Source organism: Cucurbita moschata, unplaced genomic scaffold, assembly GCF_002738365.1.
Source record: "Cucurbita moschata cultivar Rifu unplaced genomic scaffold, Cmos_1.0 Cmo_Scf00036, whole genome shotgun sequence".
Lineage (NCBI taxonomy): Eukaryota > Viridiplantae > Streptophyta > Magnoliopsida > Cucurbitales > Cucurbitaceae > Cucurbita > Cucurbita moschata.
Genome location: NW_019268552.1, coordinates 1380373 through 1399757, shown reverse-complemented (window position 1 = coordinate 1399757; position 19385 = coordinate 1380373). Strand labels below are relative to the sequence as shown.

Below are 19385 nucleotides of genomic sequence, written 5' to 3'. Positions count from 1 at the left end.
CCACTCTTATAAAAAATGTTTCGCTCTCCTTCCCAACTAACGTGGGATCTCACAATCCACCCCCTTCGGGGTCTAGCATCCTCGCTAGCACTTGTTCCCTTCTCCAATCGATGTGAGACTCCCGTGTCCAACCCCCATCCGGGCTCAGTCTCCTTGCTTGCATACTGCCTGGTGTCTGGCTTTGATACTATTTTTGAACGGCCCAAGGCTACTGCTAGCAGATATTTTTCTATTTAGGCTTTTTCTTCTGGACATCCCTTCAAAGTTTTTAAAACGCATCTACTAGGGAGAGGTTTTCACACCTTTATAAAGAATGTTTCGTTCTATTCTCGATGAGATCTCACATGTTTAAGTAAGCAGGTATGAGTAGCCAATACTGGAGAGCTTTTTGACATGGGAATGAAAAGATTTGAATACTTTAGGACAAAGGAAAGAGAGAAAAATCCTAATGGAAAAAAAAGGGGAAAAAGTGAATGTTGGCTTGACTTAAAGCATTCTTCATTTTATCATGTTCTCATGCTCTATCTTTTGTCTCAATTAAGCATATTCTAGTGGAGACTGAAAGAAAAGTAAAAAACAAATAAAATATGTGCATTCGTTACAAGGGTGTAGGAACCTTTCTCTAGTAGACACGTTTTAATCACAGTGAGGCTGACGGCAATACGTAACGGGTCAAAACAGACAATATCTCTTAGCGGTAGGCTTAGATTGTTACACCCCAACTGCTACTACAGGGGAATCAAAGTTTGTACAATAACTTCGCTTCGTTTCTTTTTAGTTTCTAGCCTCTCGAATAGACGGTTCGGTAAGCAAGCTACCTTCAACATCGTTCAAATCCTCATCAATAATAGGTCGGAAGGGTGGGAAAAGGATGCCCTCTCTACTTCAATGGACTTCTTCCACATTTTTTTATCTAAGAAACGTTCAACTCTTTGAAAAGGCCACATTCTATATAAGTTGGTGGAAAGAGGTGGTTTGTTACATCTAGAACAGTAGATCGCTGCATTCTTCCTTTTATTTATCCATTATGAGAGAAATTTGCTTGGAGTTGTTGACAAGTTTCTCTCTGCTGATTCAACATGGTAGTTTCTTTCAACCTTTTATAATCATAATAATAATGTTCAAACAAGCTACCTAATGTTTACAAATTTAGATTTTTTATTTTATATAAGAAAGGTTTAGTTCTCCTCTCCAACGGACGTGAGATTTCACAGTCTACTTCTTTGAGGGCCGGCATCCTCGCTGGCACAACGCGCAGTGCCTGACTCTGCTACTATTTGTAACCGTCCAAGTCAAATGCTAGCAAATATTGCCCACTTTGGCGGACGTGGACAGGGTTTGGGTTACAGTCATGGAAGCTCTAATACAATATAAAACTCAAAGCGTTTCCATTTACTTACCATCACGTTCTTCTTTTAAAATGGCCAAAGTCTTGAATCCATTTCCTTCCCATTAGCCAATTCTTGGATTTCCCTTCTTTCTTACTCTTCTAGGTCTCTCTGATGCCAGATCTTGAAGCTTCCTTACCCCTTCTCTCTCTCTTTAGGCCTGATTTGAAGTTTTGGGGTTCCATTTTTGCGTCTACCTTGTCAGTTTGAGCCTTCAAGGCTGTAGAAAACAACGAAGTTTCCCTGATATTCTTCACTGATTTGAGCAATTAGGAAACTCAGGCGCTGATTCTGGGCGTTTTTTGGACTCCCTTTCTATCTTCCTTGGAACATGTGAAAGACAGCTTTGTTTAACTTTGTTTTTTTGACTTTCTTAGCTAACTCCTCAGCTGTTTTCTCCCCCTCATTCCTGCCAAATTCGAGGCTAGAGGTGGTGGAGAACGAACACCATGTGCTCGGAAACAAGCTCGCCGAGAATATCATTTTCACACAATCTCCCTGCCGATGACAGCTTGCTGATCTATCAGCACAGCGAGCACGGGCGACGAGACTTAACATTGTTGGATTCAAATCTAGACTTTGAGTTCAATATCAGCATTCAACATGAATCTTCCTCTGCAGATGAGCTGTTTAGCAATGGAGTCATTGTTCCTTTCAAAATTGAATCTCATAAACAATCTCATCCTTTTGAACCTCCACTCACAGCGTCACTCCCTCCTCTTCCTCCCACAGAGAATTCAAAGCAGACATTGGTGGTGAATTCAACTTCTTCAGGTCAGTTAGAACAGAGAGGTTCAGAGTCCAAATCCTTTTGGGGATTCAAAAGAAGTAGCAGCCTCAACTTTGAAAGTAAAAGAGCATCTCTTTGTCCACTCCCACTTTTGTCACGCAGCAACTCAACTGGGTCAGTGCCAAATTCAAAGTCCAAAAAGTGTAAAGACTCACAAAAGCAAATTTCTCAGAAACAGCACTCCACATCGAACAGAAAGTTGTCGTCGCCGTCGCCGTCGCCGTCGTCGCTGCCACTGTCGTCGTTGAATCAATATCCAACAAATCTAAAGCCTCAGATGTGCAGGAATCCAGGAGGGGCTTATGGCAAGTATCATTGCATTGGCCCTGTGTTGAATGTCCCTCCAAGGTTCTTTGGTTTGGGATCAATTCTTCGATGTGGGAAAGATAGAAAGAGTAAGAAATGACTTGTTCATCGTTTCCATTTCTTTTTCAGTTCAATTCGTGACTTAGCTTTGTCATGGAGTAATGGCTTGATAGAAAGAGCGTGAGCGTAGAAACCTGATTCGTAACAAGTCAAAATAGATAATATTTACTAATAATGAGCTTGACCGTTATAATTTTCCTTCAGCATCATCCTGCTGAGTTGCATGAATTGATATTCACCTGTTTGATTGATAGCTAATTTGATTAAAAAAATTGAATTATTTGATATTTAAGAACTAAAAGATGGGGGGTTAACTATCAATATATAATTTTATTTTTTAAAATTTGGGTTTGAAGAATTATTAATTTGGTTAAATGGATAAAATTAAAACCCTAAGAACAAGTTTTGGAAATTATTCATCTTTTTGCAGTGAATCTTCAAACTCGAGATAGTTTTTGGGGAAAATCGTGTTTCATTCCATTTGGTTTTTAATTCGCTTCTTGCCATGGATGGTAATGGCGACGATCCTTTCGATTCACTCACCAAATTCTGCGTCCTCTCTGACTCCCAAGAGGACATTTTACGTCGCTGCTCTTTCGCCGGCAACCCCGAATCCGTCGATGGCTCTTGTTCTACCTACTCCCAAATCCATCACCTTCTTCAGCCCACTGGTGTTTTCATGGCTTCTCTTCCGGAGAGTTTGGAACAGAGAGAGCAAATCACCTCTCATAATGCCTACCAGGCTCCACCGGAACAGTCCGGAGGGCAGCGGCCCATGGCTGAAGATGATCCTTCTCTTCAAGATGCGGCGGTGGTCGCTGGTGGTGCTGAGGCGACTGTTGAAGGCGGATGTGTGCGCGATGTTGCCACTGCAGTCGATTTGGGGAAAAACGATGACCTAGGGTTTCGTTTGGAAGTTCAATCGACACAACAGACTGATGAAATCGAAGTTGTTGGTGTTCGTAGAAGAAAGGTTTCGGAGTCTGATGCTGGTGGAGAGCGTGAATCGGCATCGAAAAGGTTGAATTTTTCGAATGAAGCTTTGGGCACAGACTCTTCCGTCCCAATCGTAGTAGAAAACTTACCAGTCGATCTCGAGTCCGGTGGAGGATCGAAACTCGTAGATCACAATGTCGAAATGGCTGAGGAATCGGCAACCGTCGCTGTAGAATCCGGCAAGGTAGATGATGGAAAGGTCTCCAATGGCGAAGAAACTCACTGTAATAAGAACAAGGAAAAATTTGCAGAGAAGAGAGTCGAAAATTCCCAACCCGAAGAACCGTGCAATTACGAAGGAACAATGTATCGCGATCGATGGAGGTGCGTTCTGCCATCAACAATGAATGGATCAAAGAATTCGGAGGAGACTGATGCAACGCCCCCATCCATTATTATGGAAATTCTAAAGCTTCTCGCAGAAGAGGAAGGTGAAGAAGACAAGGAATTGGCAAGTATGAGCATATTGGAAGTCGTATCCCGCCGTGGAATGACATTTCCTCGGCCATGTTGGTGGCCGGAGGGGCAGGAATTCAGCTTCAAAAAGAAAAGTTGAAGGTAATCTAATCATTAGTATTAGCAGTTGGAAGAAGAATTTCTTTTGGAAATGACCAATTCTGGAATCAAGAAATGTATTTAGATTTTGGGTTGCTTGAATGTATGAATTCACAGCATCAATGTGTTCTTGAGAAGCTCGGAGTAATTGAAGCCTCTTCTTCATCCAAATGCTTGAACTCTTCCCATTAATGTATTTTTGTGTTTCTTGGAGGATATGCTTAAAAGTTTCCCATTAATGCTTGAATTTAATCAACAATAAGATATTCAGAGTGAATTTATAATATTTCACTATGCAATTAGGGATAGTAAGAGACGAAAATTTGTAATATTTCACTATGCAATTAGGGTTAAAATAATTAAAGTCGCAATGTTATGGTCATAACCTAATCAGTTCGTAGGTATGGATTGAAATATTTATTATAGATTTTTAAAAATTGGCTTCTCTTGTAACCCACAGGTCCAGTCCAGTTTTGGAGCGAAGCCCACATGCCCAATCCGTCATCTGTGTTGGACTTGAACGTGAAAGAAACCTTCGAAAACCCAAATCCAGATCCTTGTCCCTTCCGATTTCATGATTTTATTGCAGAAAAGCCTGCAATTATTTGTTCATTTCTTCCTCTTTCTGCCCGAAATTCACAACTTCCCATTGCTAATTATCTAGCTCTACTGAATGGAATCGATTTAATTCATTCCTCCGATCTCGGGTTCTTCAGCTCATTACCAGCTCTTCAACCATGAAATTCTAGCCAAATTCTCATCTGGGTATTGCCTCCGCAGTCATTACAGTGAGCAGTTTCGTCTCTATCAATGGCGGGTTCCTCTCTCATGGAGACTCTCTTCCAGCGAACTCTCGATGACCTTATCAAAGCCCTCCGCCTCCAACTCCTCGGAGAGTCTGCTTTTATCTCCAAAGCCATGGACGAGATTCGCCGCGAGATCAAATCTACGGACCCTCAAACTAAGTCCACCGCTCTGCAAAAGCTCTCCTATCTCAGCTCCCTTCACGGTATCGATATGAATTGGGCTGCCTTTCATGTCGTCGAGGTTATGTCAGCCTCTCGCTTCGCCCAAAAGAAGATCGGGTACCTCGCTGCCTCCCAATCGTTTCACGAAGCCACCCCAGTTCTCCTCCTCATTACCAACCAGCTCCGGAAGGATTTAACTAGCACAAACGAATTCGAGGTCAGCCTTGCTCTTGATTGTTTGTCCAGAATTGCTACTATCGATCTTGCTCGGGACTTGACCCCTGAGATTTTTACATTATTGTCGAGTACTAAGCCCTTTGTTAGAAAGAAGGCTATTAGTGTGGTTTTGAGGGTTTTTGGGAAATTCCCAGATGCTGTTAGGGTGTGTTTTAAGCGTTTGGTTGAGAATTTAGATAGTTCGGATCCCCGGATTTTGTCTGCTGTTGTTGGGGTCTTTTGCGAGCTTACTTCCCAGGACCCTAGATCTTACCTTCCATTGGCACCCGAATTTTATAGGATTTTGGCCGATAGCAAGAACAATTGGGTGCTCATTAAGGTCTTGAAGATATTTAAAAATCTTGCTCCATTGGAGCCTAGACTGGCTAGGAAAATTGTTGAACCTATAACTGAGCATATGAGAAGAACAGATGCTAAATCCTTGATGTTTGAGTGCATTAGGACTGTAGTGACTAGCTTGTCGGACTTTGAATCAGCAGTTAAACTTGCTGTTGAGAGAACTCGAGAATTTTTGGTTGACGACGATCCGAATCTAAAGTATCTTGGATTGCATGCTCTTTCAATCCTTGTGCCAAAACACTCGTGGGCTGTTTTGGAGAATAAAGAGGTTGTAATTAAGTCTCTAAGTGATGTGGATCCAAATGTTAAACTTGAGTCCTTGCGGCTTGTGATGGCTATGGTTTATGATAATAATGTAGCTGAAATTTGCAGAGTTTTGGTGAACATTGCGATTAAATCTGATCCTGAGTTTTGTAATGAAATTCTTGGGTCCATATTAGCTACGTGTGGTGAAAATGTGTATGAAATTGTTATCGACTTTGATTGGTATGTGTCGCTTCTTGGAGAAATGTCGAGGATCCCACATTGCCAAAAGGGAGAGGAAATTGAAACTCAGCTTATAGATATTGGTATGAGGGTGAAGGATGCAAGGCCTACTCTTGTCATGGTTGGCCGTGATCTGCTGATTGATCCAGCGTTACTCGGTAATCCTTTCATGCATAGGATACTGTCAGCTGCTGCTTGGGTGTCAGGCGAATACGTGCAGTTTTCAGGCAAGCCATTCGAGCTCCTAGAGGCGTTGTTACAACCTCGCTGTAATCTCTTGCCACCATCAGTTAGAGCAGTTTATGTTCAGTCAGCGTTTAAAGTGTCGGTTTTTTGTTTAAATTCTTACGTTCAAGAGCAATACGTTGAGTCCTCTTTGTATGTTGATACTTCGACAGAGAATGATTCAGAATCGATCTCTACCAGGGATTGCCAAGATGCTTCTAATCTTCGTGAACAGGTGGAGACACTGTCTCGTGTCCAGACTTGTACGTCTGCATCGTTGGAGGATAATGGTTCGTCTATTGGATCGATAGTTGAGTTGTTGGATTTTATTCAGTTTTCTTTGGGTCCCTTAACGTGGAGCCATGATGTTGAATTGCTTGAGAGGTCTAGACACTTGCTCAATTTTATTGAGCTAATTAGACAACAGATTCCTGATGGGAGTTCAGAAATGGAACTTGCTGAAATCTCCAAAATAGTTGAACTGGTTCTTGATGCTTTCTCCGATGACTTTGGCCCAATCTCAGTAAATGCTCAAGAAAGAGTTACAATTCCTGAAGGATTGATATTCAAGGAGAATCTTGATGACTTGGAAATGCTATGTAGTGATACTCAGCTACCAGAAAGCTCCTTTTCTTTTGGAAGTTCTCTCTATGAGGAAAGGGTTAATTCGTCTATATTATCGCAACGGAGCCAGCAAGAGTCTGAACCCTCAAACGCAACCACATCTCTTCTCTCCGAACATCGTAAGCGCCATGGACTGTATTATCTTCCATCAGATAAGACTGATGATGCCTCTAACGATTATCCACCGGCCAACGAACTCAAGTTACAAGATCATCTGGATGACGACGCAGCCCACCTTGTAAAGCTTACAGAACGGTCACTCGCGTTAAAGAGAAAGTCTACTTCAGCCAAGCCTAGGCCTGTGGTAGTGAGATTGGATGAAGGAGATGAATTGCCCGTTACGAGGAAGAAGCCTCAGTCGAAGGATGAACAGCTTTCCGATGCAGTACGCAATGTTCTTGTGGGTAGTGATGTAATGCCTATTTCCTCACAGACAAACCAATCTTCCAAACCCTCTAGCAGGAGAAAAGGAAAGGAGAAACAGAATGCTGATAATCTTTCTGAATCAAAAGAAAACTTGGGTGATGTTGAAGAGCAATCCAATACGGTAGATACAAGTTCGAGAAGAACGCATCGACGTCATGGAAAAGAAGGCAAACAATCAAGTCATGAAAAGAGAAGTGAGAAAAAAGATCAAGTTCATAAGAAAGGCAAGCGAATGAGTAGTCAGCAGCACAGTAGGCATAAAGCTAAACAAAGTGGAGATGCTTCATTACCTGTGGCTTCACAGACAGTTATACCCGATTTCCTTTTATAGCGATAGAACATTCCGACATCGATGACTGGTTCGATTTCCGAATTCTCGTGAGCCATGGTTAGTCCTGCTGTAAAAATTTGTTCATTTTTTTGGTGTATGTTTGGGGGTGCTTTTGGATTCACTTGGGATTATCTGGTTTCTGGTATTAATATGAAGCATTTTTTTGATAACTTCAAACATACAAAGAAAGGGATTCATACTAAAAATATGTTGTCTGTTCTACCTTGAGTACTATGAAAGACACCAAAAGAGAAAATAATTTGTTTCCTGAGTTGAGAGCTGCTAAGAAAGCAAAAGAGAGAACATGGGGAATCCTTAAAATGATGGAAGAGTGTAAGTGAAACGTCTAAAGTCAACCACTTGGAAATGGCAAATCCAACGGGAAGGAAGACTTTTGACTTTTGACTTTTGACTTCTGAGAGTTGTAATCAAAGTTTCGAGCTTCCTCTCGAGCTTCCTCGTACTAATAAATTGTTTCCCACTGCTAGCTGATATTGTCTTGACTTTCCTTTTTGAGCTTCCTCTAAAACGCGTCTGTTAGGGAGAGATTTTCACACTCTTATAAAGAATGCTTCGTTCTCCTCTCCACTGTCATTTGTGATTTCTCTTTCATATATCAAATAATATAAAACGGTTAGCTACACAGTTTCTTCTCGTTTCATGCAATAGTTTATCCTAGGTTTGGGGCATTTTATGCATGCTTGTTTTATGGCCCTTCTTGGAGCAAAGCCAAAAAAGAAGACTTTTGCGGAGAAGAGCACATGATAGCTTACTAACTTTCGCTTCAAGTAACTTCTTCATTAATCCAACTTTCTTCATCTTCTTCATGTTCTTCATCTTCCTCTTCTGTCACCTTCTGAGTCTGAGCAGTCAGAAGCCAAAACCCAAATGGCTAATGATCAGCTCAAGTATTCTCCATTACCCTCCAAGCTGCACCCCAATTCTCCATCTCACTTTTCTCAAATCTTCCGCTTTCTCTTCTTACTTATTGGCTTCTCCATTGGAATGGCCATTGGTTTGAACCTCAACAGCTTCTCCTCATTTAATATCTTTTCCTTTCCATCTTCACCATCAACCCTCTTGTTTCTCAAACCACAACAACCTCCCTCGTCGCCCCCTCCATCTCAACTGCCGTCGCCATTGTTGCCACCAGTACCATTGCCGTCTCCTGAGTTTTTCGACCCGAATGTAGAGCCACCTCTGATGCACAGAATGACAGATGATGAAGTCTTCTGGAGAGCATCCATGGTTCCACTGATCAAAGAATTCCCATATGAACGTGTGCCAAAAGTGGCTTTCATGTTTCTGATAAAGGGGCCGTTGCCTTTAGCTCCTTTGTGGGAAATGTTCTTCAAAGGCCATGAAAGGTTGTTTTCAATTTATGTGCACACCCATCCGTCCTATAATGTTTCTTCTTCTCTGCCTCCTGGCTCTGTCTTCCATGGAAGAAGAATCCCAAGCCAGGTGATTGTACTTTCTTTTCTCATTTCTCAGTTTTTCTTTGTCTAAACTATAAGTGATGCCTGTTTTGCTTTATATTCTTGAACAAGTTTCTGAAATTTTCCAATTTGAATGAACAGCCGGTGCAATGGGGTAGACCCTCCATGATCGACGCCGAGCGCCGCCTTCTAGCCAACGCCCTTCTCGACTTCTCTAATGAAAGATTCATCCTACTCTCCGAAACCTGCATCCCTCTCTACAACTTCACCACTGTCTACAACTACCTCCTCAATTCCGAGCACACCTTTGTTTCTTCCTACGATGATCCCCGAAAAATTGGCCGGGGTCGTTACAACCCTCAAATGTTTCCGACTGTGTCGATCGCCGACTGGCGAAAAGGATCGCAATGGTTTGAAGTAGATCGAACGGTGGCCGGCGAGATAATCTCCGACAAAACATATTACCCTGTTTTCCGGAACCATTGCGGGCCGCCGTGTTACATGGACGAGCATTATATTCCTACGTTGGTTAATATTGTTTTGCCGGACCGGAACTCCAACAGAACCGTTACTTGGGTTGATTGGTCGAAAAACGGTCCGCACCCCGGCAGATTTGGGAGGCGGGAAATCTCGGTCGAGCTTTTGAGCAAGGTGCGGTTCGGGTTTAATTGTACTTATAATGGAAACGACACCGTTTCCCTATGCTTTCTGTTTGCTCGGAAATTCATGCCGGATTCCTTACAACCTCTGCTGAAGATTTGGCCATCTCTGTTGGAAGGTTTGGTTTAACCTTAAATGAGGGAAATTTTTTTACCTTGAAAGCTCAAAGCTCTCTATCCAAGAAACTGGGGAGTTTAATTCTATTACACAAATTCACTTAATCTGTTTGTCTTATTACATTCCGCTATATTCAAATTGATAACTAGAATACCATTTTTACTCTTAACTTCGACTTATCTTACAGATTGTATTTCAAGATGCGATAAAAATAAAAAAAAATAAAAAATAAAAAAGAGAAAATGTTTAGAAATTTCTCGGGTTCCAAAATACTATAAATGAAAAGTCAAAATTAACCCTAAGGGGTATTTTGAATGGGGGGCAGACCGTCGACATTATCTCATGGGCTCGACCCATCTCTTCGTCAAGGCCTATGACTTAATGGGCTGTTTGGGCTGCCGCCACAACAGACCCACAACTAGGCTATCTCGGATGCCGTCACTGCAGGCACAACAAGCCCAACATCAAGGCCACAACTACCGTCATGACATACCGGGTTGTTTGGGCTGCCGCCACTACCGGCCCAATATGAAGCCCAGAATCACCAAAGGGCAGACCGTCTACACTTCTCTCATGGGCCGGGCCCATACCTTCGTCAATCCCTACGACTTACCAGGCTGTTTGGGCTACCGCACACACAGGCCCAACTTCTCTCGAGGGCTCCGCCAATAAATTCCGTCGAGGCCTACGACTTACGGGCTGTTCGGGATGGCCGCCACTACAGACCCAATATGAAGCACACAATCAGGCCCGATATGAAGCCCACATTCACAAACGGGAGACCGTCTCCAGTTCTCTCATGGACTCGGCCCACATCTTCGTCAGGTCCAAAGACTTCGCGGGCTACTTGGGCTGCCGCCACTTGAGGCCCAAAATCTTTCATGGGCTTGGCCCATATCTTCGTCCAGACCGACGACTTACCGGGATGTTTGGGCTGCCACCATTTCAGGCCCAACTTCTCTCATGGGCTCGACCGTATCTTCGTCAAGGCCTACGACTTACCTGGCTGTTTGGGCTGCCGCCACTAAAGGCCCAATATATCTCATGGGTTCGGCCCATATCTTCGTCAAGGCCTACGACTACCGGGGTGTTTGGGCTGCCGCCACTACAGGCCCAGCTTCTCTCATGGGCTCGGCCCATATTTTCGTAGGCCTACGACTTACCGGGTTTTTGGGCTGCCCAATACAGGCCCAACTTCCCTTATGGGCTTGGCCCATATCTTCGTCACAGCCAATGTCTTCCCGGGCTGTTTGGGCTGCCGCCATTGAGGCCCAAAATCTTTCATGGGCTTGGCCCATAACTTCGTCCAGACCGACGACTTACCGGGATGTTTGGGCTGCCACCATTTCAGGCCCAACTTCTCTCATGGGCTCGACCGTATCTTCGTCAAGGCCTACGACTTACCTGGCTGTTTGGGCTGCCGCCACTAAAGCCCAATATATCTCATGGGCTCGGCCCATATCTTCGTAAAGGCCGACGACTTCCTGGGCTGTTTGGGCTGCCACCACTTTAGGCCCAACTTCTCTCATGGGCTCGGCCCATATCTTCGACAAGGCCTACGGCTTTCCGGGCTGTTTTGGCTGCCGCCACTACAGGCCGAACTTCTCTCCTGGGCTCGGCCCATATCTTCGTCAAAGCCGACGACTTCCCGGGCTCTTTGGGCTGCCGCCACTTGAGGCCCAAAATCTTTTATGGGCTTGGCCCATATGGTCGTCCAGGCCGACGACTCCCGGACTGTTTGGACTGCCGCCATTTCAGGCCCAACTTCTCTCTGGGCGCGGCCCATATATTCGTCCAGGCCGACGACTCCCGGTATGTTTGGGCTGCCGCCACTTGAGGCTCAACTTATCTCATGGGCTCGGCCCATATTTTCGTCAAGGCCTACGACTTACCGAGCTGTTTGGGTTGCCACCACCACAGGGCCGAGATGAAGCCCACAACCAATAAGGGCCGAGGCCGACGACTTACGGGGCTATTTGGGCTGCCGCCACTACAGACCCAACATGAGCCCACATTGACCAAAGCCTAGTGGCAGAAAGGCTCCCAGTGGTTCGACGGCGACGAAGGAGGTGGCAGCCCAGAAGAATCTCCCCCTGTTTTAAAAGCATTGCGGGCCGGTCGGGGCTTTCGGAAAAGATAGGTGTTAAGAATGAGAAATAGAATTGGGATCGAAAGTGTAATAAACATAAGTGGGATCAAAAGTCGCAATGGGATCTAAAGTCTAAGTTTTCATTAATGTTCACAACGTTTAAATATAATAAATTAACTAAATCTTGATAATAAAATAAAATATACTACTAATTAAATCATAAACGAAAAAATATTAACAAATTACGACTATCTAAGATATATTTCATAACTAATTATTATAATATATTCTAATACTCCACCTCAACTTGTATCGTGTAGATCAATAACACTCAACTTGTCTTTACGAGTATAGGTCAATAGCACCCAATTTGTCTTCGAGAAGAGAGTGTAGGTCAATAATACTTTTGTCTTCACAACAATGAAAATATTTGCCAAATGTCAAATTAGTTTTAAACAAGCATTTGTTGATGATCAGGACACATTAGTTTTCTTTTTAGATTTTCAATAAATTATTGAATTCCCAAGAATTATGCAAAACCAAAAATAGACTGTCTTTGATCGGTTTGTTTTGTAGATCTCAAGAAATTATTGAATTTTTTAAAAAGATGCAAAACTCAAGAAATTATCTCAGAACTTGAAAGCTACTTCTTGATTTGTGCATAGATGATTTACCGGGGTTGGTAATTTGTCCCATTTAATTTGATGGGGACAAAAAGAATACCCTAGTTGATCACAGTGATGAATATAATAAGGATGTGTTAAATAAACATCCGAAGTTTTGAAGTTGGATAATAACATCAAGATCGGTGCTCTGGATCACTTGAGAGGTTGTGAAAGAAAATACGAAAATCTTGAATATGCCACCTTTGAGCTTAGTGAGAAATTTGAAGATGCTTACAACGTAATTTTGATATTGAATGATTGAGAACAGTTTGCCAAGCACAGTACTCGGTCTAGTACAGGTCTAGTAGAATGATTGAGAATATATGTAGCCAATTCAAGATCCAGATTAAGATTAAGAGGCTACCTGTTGATGACGGAATCTGGATAGCTCGCCACAAACATCTTGATAATGAATATGTTCTTGATTTTATTGTTGAGAGGAAAAAATATTGATGATTTGCGGTGCTCAATCAGAGACAATCACTATAGAGACCAGAAATTAACACTTTTGAAATGTGGGCTTAAAAGGATGATATATATCCCAATTCATCCGTCGTCCTCCGTTCTGATTTCTATCACCTTTCTTCAGTTGTTCCTCTTCTACTACTCTGAAATTTTCGATTCTTCCGACATGATGAACTAGTGGGTCTTAGTTTGGATAGAAATGAGTCTAAAACAAAGTCATGATGGAAATATCCTTCCTTAAACACGGTTGGTTTGGGGAATAATGGGTTTGGATTTTGGAAAGTGATGGTACAGTGGGAATTGTAGGTCTGCGGAATAGGTGTATATCAAAGTTATTGAATTTGAAAAACAAGTGGGACAACAATAGAAGCTAACGGGACTATTACGATAGTAGTGGTAATGCTAGGCTCATAGACTTAAGACTTGCGGAGATGTATGGACTAGTCAGGGACTGTAATTTGTGACTTGAGGACTTACTTAAGGTTCAGAAGCGATGACAATGGTTTGGAAGCTGTTGAAAGCAGGAAGTTGTGATTGCTATGATACTCGATTGGACTTATCACGATGGATAATCGACGGCTGTAAAAGCTTCACTGATTGAGTTAGGGATTGGCTTTAGGCTCGGAAACCATGTTAAGAATGAGAAATAGAATTGGAATCGAAAGTGCAACAAACATAGGTGGGATCGAAAGTCCAAATTTTTACTAATGTTCACAACCGTTTAAATAGAATATACGCTGCCAACTATTACTTAAAAATAAAGAAAATATAAACTAATTAAATCGTGATAATAAAATAAAATATACTAGTAATCAAATGAAAAAGAAAAAATATTAATAGATTACGAATATTTAAGATATATTATGTAAGTAAAGATATATTTCTTAATTAATTATTATAATATATTTTAATAATACGGAAAAGCGGCACAAAAGGACAAAAAGAGTGGAATGTAGCATTCGTTTGAGAGAAAGTTAAATGGGAAGTGCTTTTGAATGGGCCGCTGGAAATTGCTCCTCCGGTCGTGTTCCCATTGACTTGACTTCCTAATTGACTCGGTATAGATGAGAGGTGTGCGTACAACTTGTAAGAGCGCGTGGAATGACGGAAGCCGGCAGTTACTAATTTTCTATAATACTTTATTACTCCCTAAATCTAACTTATGACTTACGATTTGTAGGTCCCACCTCTCTAATTTCTCCAATGTTCTTTCATGTCCAAACACCGACAGGATCCCCTCGTCTTTGGTCCCGGATAGGCCAAACCGACTGGAATTTTTTACTTTTTATTTTATACAAAGACCCAGCTAACCACCGGTCTTTTTCTATATTTTCGTTTCGGCGGCGGCGGCGGTGGTGCTGGCCGGTGAGTTTGGGCTGGGGTTGGCGTTGGCGTCGCCGGCCAGAACATTGACCTGAAGCTTCATGCTGACAGCACAATGTCCCCTAGTGAGACAGATGAAGTACCTTAGCTTGGACCTGTCGTTGACACAGGAATTGACTCCTTACCCTAAAATCCATTAACGTCTCCGGTAGCCTCTGTCGTAAGCTCCCCTCGCCAGTGATCGGCGATTCGCCTACACCATGGACGGATGATGGACTGACGTGCCCCCTCTGGCCGCCGCCCACTCCGGAGGAGCAACCGTACCCAATCCTCCGGATATATACATTTTTAAACAGAGCATCAAGAAACAAATGGGCGGCGGTTGGTTCGTGGATGCAACTCATTGCATTGCATGTTCATGAGTTCTTCAAATTTTTGTATATGTTTTTCCATGTCAAAACAAAATTTGATTTGTTAAAAATTAAAACATGAATGAAGATGGAAATTAATATGAAAGCTGGAACATTTTGGATGATAAATGGTAGGATTTTCATGAATCTTAGAAACTAAGATACAACTTTCTCTTTATTTTAAATTTATATTGTGACAGTCTTTAATAGCAATGATGCTAAATTAGATATCATTTCTTAAAACCAAAGCAACAAATAACAAATTTTGCCTCGAACAAAGAAACTTCTTAGAAATTTCTCCAACTTTATGTTTAGCCTTGCACACAATCCAATTGGGTAAGTAGTTGAACAATACTTTATCTTATTTATCCATTTCCACATTATTTATAATTTAAAACTTTAGTATTTTCAAACTTACATCTTCCAATTATAACGGAGAGAAAACGCCGTCGAAGAGGTGGTGGATTGTAAAGAGAGGGTTGCCGCCAATGTGGAGGTAGACACTGTTACTGAAGTGACATTATCGTAATGAGTTCTTCTGGAGCTAATATATAGTGTGTACTTTAGAAGCTGTTTAGAATCTGGTCGAAAACCACATCTCAGGAGAGTTTTTGCGTTCAACCAGATCATTCCCAATATTATCAGTAGAACAAAAGATAAATAGAAACAGAATGGGAAGACCCAGAAAAATTGCTAACCAGAGGGACTCTAAGATCTCTCCCCTCGATTCTTTCATTTACCTCTTGTATCTGTTTCAACATAACTCTGATCGTGGGTCAAATCCAACAAAATCAATGGCCACAATTTGAGAAATTTTTAGATTTAAGTAAGACCGGTTTGGATTAGCGCATAATGGTTAAATCATAAACCATGAGCCGTGTTAGGATCGTACAACAACGCACACGCTTGATCTAGATGAACACAAAGAAAAGGATAGAGAAAAGTTGCAAGGAGAACTCTGACTAAAAGGATTTTTTTGTATGGATGACTTCAGGTATGTACAACAAGAGAGTACAGAAAATAGAAAAGTACATCTTCAAAGCTCTACCGTACCCAGATATATATATGGTATAGTTTACTATATATAGCTTTACCAGATTTAGCCATCTACTATATATAACTATTTACCATATATAGCTTTACCGGATATGACTTTACCATATATAGCTTTACTATATATAGCTGTACTAAATATAGCTTTACCGGATATAACCGTTGACCAAGCTATCAGGCTCCATAGCCTAACAATTCTCCCAGTTGGAGACTGATCTAGTCAACCAAGAATTTCACTCTCAAACGACCATGAGCATCTTCACTGCACCATACCAATTGAGGTTTTGCACAACCTCAATATTCCAACATCAACACATTTTGTCAACATGTTTGCTAGATTCTTTGCACCCTCTATCTTCTTAAAACACATCACCAACTTCAACTAACCTCCGAGTGAAATGGTATCGCCTTCTGTGTTTTAAATGATAGACCGGGTTCCTCGCCAACAGCATGAGTCTCAGGAGTTTCTTGAGTATCTGCTACAACATCACTATGTGAATCTTTCAGCAACTCAACCTCAACTCCCACTTGCTTCACCTCTGGTTTCTCAGCAAGAGTCTCAGGAGTTTTTTGAGTGTCCGCTACAACTTCACTCTGTGAATCTTTGAGCAACTCAACCTCAACTCCCACTTGCTTCACCTCTGGTTTCTCAGCAAGAGTCTCAGGAGTTTCTTGAGTATCCGCTACAACATCACTCGGTGAATCTTTGAGCAACTCAACCTCAACTCCCACTTGCTTCACCTCTAGTTTCTCAGCAAGAGTCTCAGGAGTTTCTTGAGTATCCGCTACAACATCACTCGGTGAATCTTTGAGCAACTCAACCTCAACTCCCACTTGCTTCACCTCTGGTTTCTCAGCAAGAGTCTCAGGAGTTTCTTGAGTATCCGCTACAACATCACTCTGTGAATCTTTGAGCAACTCAACCTCAACTCCCACTTGCTTCACCTCTGGTTTCTCAGCAAGAATCTCAGGATTTTCTTGAGTATCCGCTACAACATCACTCGGTGAATCTTTGAGCAACTCAACCTCAACTCCCACTTGCTTCACCTCTGGTTTCTCAGCAAGAGTCTCAGGCTCATGCAACATTCTCTGGAGTTTCAGCGACGCTTTCGGCGACGCAACCCCCTCTGGAGCTTCAGCGACGCTTTCGGACGACGCAACCCCCTCTAGAGTTTCAGCGACGCTTCCAGGCGACGCAACCCCCTCTGAAGTTTCAGCGACGCTTCCAGGTGACGCAACCCCCTCTGGAGCTTCAGCGACGCTTTCGGACGACGCAACCCCCTCTGGAGTTTCAGCGACGCTTTCGGACGACGCAACCCCCTCTGGAGCTTCAGCGACGCTTCCAGGCGACGCAACCCCCTCTGGAGCTTCAGCGACGCTTCCGGGCGACGCAACCCCCTCTGGAGCTTCAGCGACGCTTCCGGGCGACGCAACCCCCTCTGGAGTTTCAGCGACGCTGCTTCCGGTACTTTCCTTCAATTCTCTAACAGTCTTTGTGAAGCTAACTCGTTTATGTTTGCTCATAACGAAGTTCTCACAAGGACTCATAACAATCTCCTCATCAAATACACCTTGTTCATAGCAGACGGTTTTTCGTACATATTCGACAGCGTCTTCAACAGACCTAACGTTGTCTTCTCCTTGATAATGTTGAACGCCACGTTTCTGGATAGCGTCAACCGGATCAGCCCCAAGGCTTATCGATCCTTGAGCTTCCACTGTTTCGTGGTCATGGTATCCGGTTTCACCCCCAACAGAGGTTCGTGAAGATCTTTCTGGTACAGATAATCTTCAATCTGCATCTTCCAGAAACTGAAATCGGATCCATCGAACTTCTCAGTTCCAATCTTTGAACTTTCCATCTTCACAGATCGTGGTGACTTCTGCCTGCTCTGACTTCCGCCTGGCTCTGGCTCTGACTTCCGCCTGGCTCTGATACCAGTTGTTAGGATCGATATCAGTCGTTAGCTCTGATACCAGTTGTTAGGATCGCACAACGACGCACACGCTCGATCTAGATGAACACAAAGAAAAGGATAGAGAAAAGTTGCAAGAAGAACTCTGACTAAAAGGATTTTTTTGTATTGATGACTTCAGGTATGTACAACAAGAGAGAGTACAGAGAATATAAAAGTACATCTTCAAAGCTCTACCGGACCCAAATATATATATGGTATAGTTTACTATATATAGCTTTACCAGATTTAGCCATCTACTATATATAACCATTTACCATATATAGCTTTACCGGATATAGCTTTACCATATATAGCTTTACTATATATAGCTGTACTAAATATAGCTTTACCGGATATAATCGTTGACCAAGCTATAAATAAGTATCAGGCTCCATAGCCTAACAAGCCGTTCACTTAAAAATTGAAGCAATGATAATTTGAGATTCAACGTAGACCTGTTTTATCGTAATGACACACTCTTTCAATACTCTGATACTACTTCTTGTACTCTAATATTTCAATCAAAATGTTCTGATATCCAATAATTGTAGTGGAAATGGAAGCAAGATCGATCACACTCACACACCCATATCTTCGGAGAGTTTAGAATCTGGTCAGAAACCACATCTCTGGAGAGTTTTTGGGTTCAGCCCGATCATTCCCAATATTATCCGTAGAAGAAAAGATAAATAGAAACAGAACCGAAAAACCCAGAAAAACTGCTAACCAGAGGGACACTTAGATCTCTCCCCTCAAGTCTTTCCTTTACCTCTTGTACCTCTGACTCTAAGTCTTTCCTTTACCTCTTGTACCTGTTTCAACATAATTCCGATCATTGGTCAAATCCAACAAAATCAACGGCCACAATTTGAGAAATTTTTAGATTTAAGTAAGACCTGTTTAGATTAGCGCACAAAGGTTAATTCATAAACCATGAGCCGTTCACTTAAAATTTGAAGCAATGCTAATTTGAGATTCAACGCAGATCTATTTTGTCGTAATGCCACATCCTTTCAATACTCTGATACTATTTCTTGTGCTCTAATACTACAATCAAAATGTTCTGATACCCAATAATTGTAGCGAAAATGGAACCAAGATCGATTACACTCACACACCCATAAACAGAAATTAAATAAAAAGACACAAAAATTACGTGGTTCGAAGAGAAAAATTCTCCTACATCCATGGGTGGTAGTCAGTCACTGATACCAAAGTGTTTACAAACGGTTTACAAATGTATCTGTCACTCCAAATCATCTCTAATTATTATGAACTAAATAATAAGAATATGAATTAAAAATTGACAATACATATACAGGAGATACATTAATCTATTTCTTTACGACAATTTACGATATAACCACCACCTCTTTGGTGGCCATGACATGGTCCGCCACCAATTCATTGACAGGGAAGAAGTAAAGAAAGAAACCGAGATTGCCAACTAAGCAAAAAAAAAAAAAAAAAAAAAA

The 19385-nt window shown here is 42.1% G+C and overlaps 3 protein-coding genes across 5 annotated transcripts; all 3 read left to right on the top strand.

Annotated features, from left to right (window-relative positions):
• The first annotated feature begins 1370 nt into the window (after positions 1-1370).
• On the top strand, positions 1371-2716 carry LOC111431596. 3 transcript variants are annotated; one of them, XM_023068281.1, is made up of 2 exons: positions 1371-2378; positions 2415-2716. In XM_023068281.1, the coding sequence occupies exons 1-2, from the start codon at positions 1838-1840 to the stop codon at positions 2582-2584; spliced, it is 711 nt and encodes a 236-aa protein (XP_022924049.1). In that variant the 5' UTR covers positions 1371-1837; the 3' UTR covers positions 2585-2716. The 3 variants fall into 3 exon arrangements, with proteins under 3 accessions (XP_022924049.1, XP_022924048.1, XP_022924047.1); XM_023068280.1 differs by having other exon boundaries at positions 1371-2386; positions 2423-2716; XM_023068279.1 differs by having other exon boundaries at positions 1371-2716.
• A 1835-nt stretch (positions 2717-4551) lies between these two features.
• On the top strand, positions 4552-7916 carry LOC111431354 (AP-3 complex subunit delta-like). The gene has a single exon (XM_023067968.1). It carries the CDS (start codon positions 4906-4908, stop codon positions 7729-7731), a length of 2826 nt encoding a protein of 941 aa, XP_022923736.1. The 5' UTR covers positions 4552-4905; the 3' UTR covers positions 7732-7916.
• A 448-nt stretch (positions 7917-8364) lies between these two features.
• Positions 8365-10114, top strand: LOC111431360. Its single transcript, XM_023067979.1, has 2 exons — positions 8365-9195; positions 9312-10114. Exons 1-2 carry the CDS (start codon positions 8620-8622, stop codon positions 9957-9959), a joined length of 1224 nt encoding a protein of 407 aa, XP_022923747.1. The 5' UTR covers positions 8365-8619; the 3' UTR covers positions 9960-10114.
• Positions 10115-19385: the final 9271 nt, after the last annotated feature.

Coding starts and splice junctions, on each gene's coding strand:
- LOC111431360 (XM_023067979.1), top strand. CDS start 8,620: ATGGCTAATGATCAGCTCAAGTATTCTCCATTACCCTCCAAGCTGCAC. Junction 9,196..9,311: donor GAAGAAGAATCCCAAGCCAG/GTGATTGTACTT, acceptor TTGAATGAACAG/CCGGTGCAATGGGGTAGACC.
- LOC111431354 (XM_023067968.1), top strand. CDS start 4,906: ATGGCGGGTTCCTCTCTCATGGAGACTCTCTTCCAGCGAACTCTCGAT.
- LOC111431596 (XM_023068279.1), top strand. CDS start 1,838: ATGTGCTCGGAAACAAGCTCGCCGAGAATATCATTTTCACACAATCTC.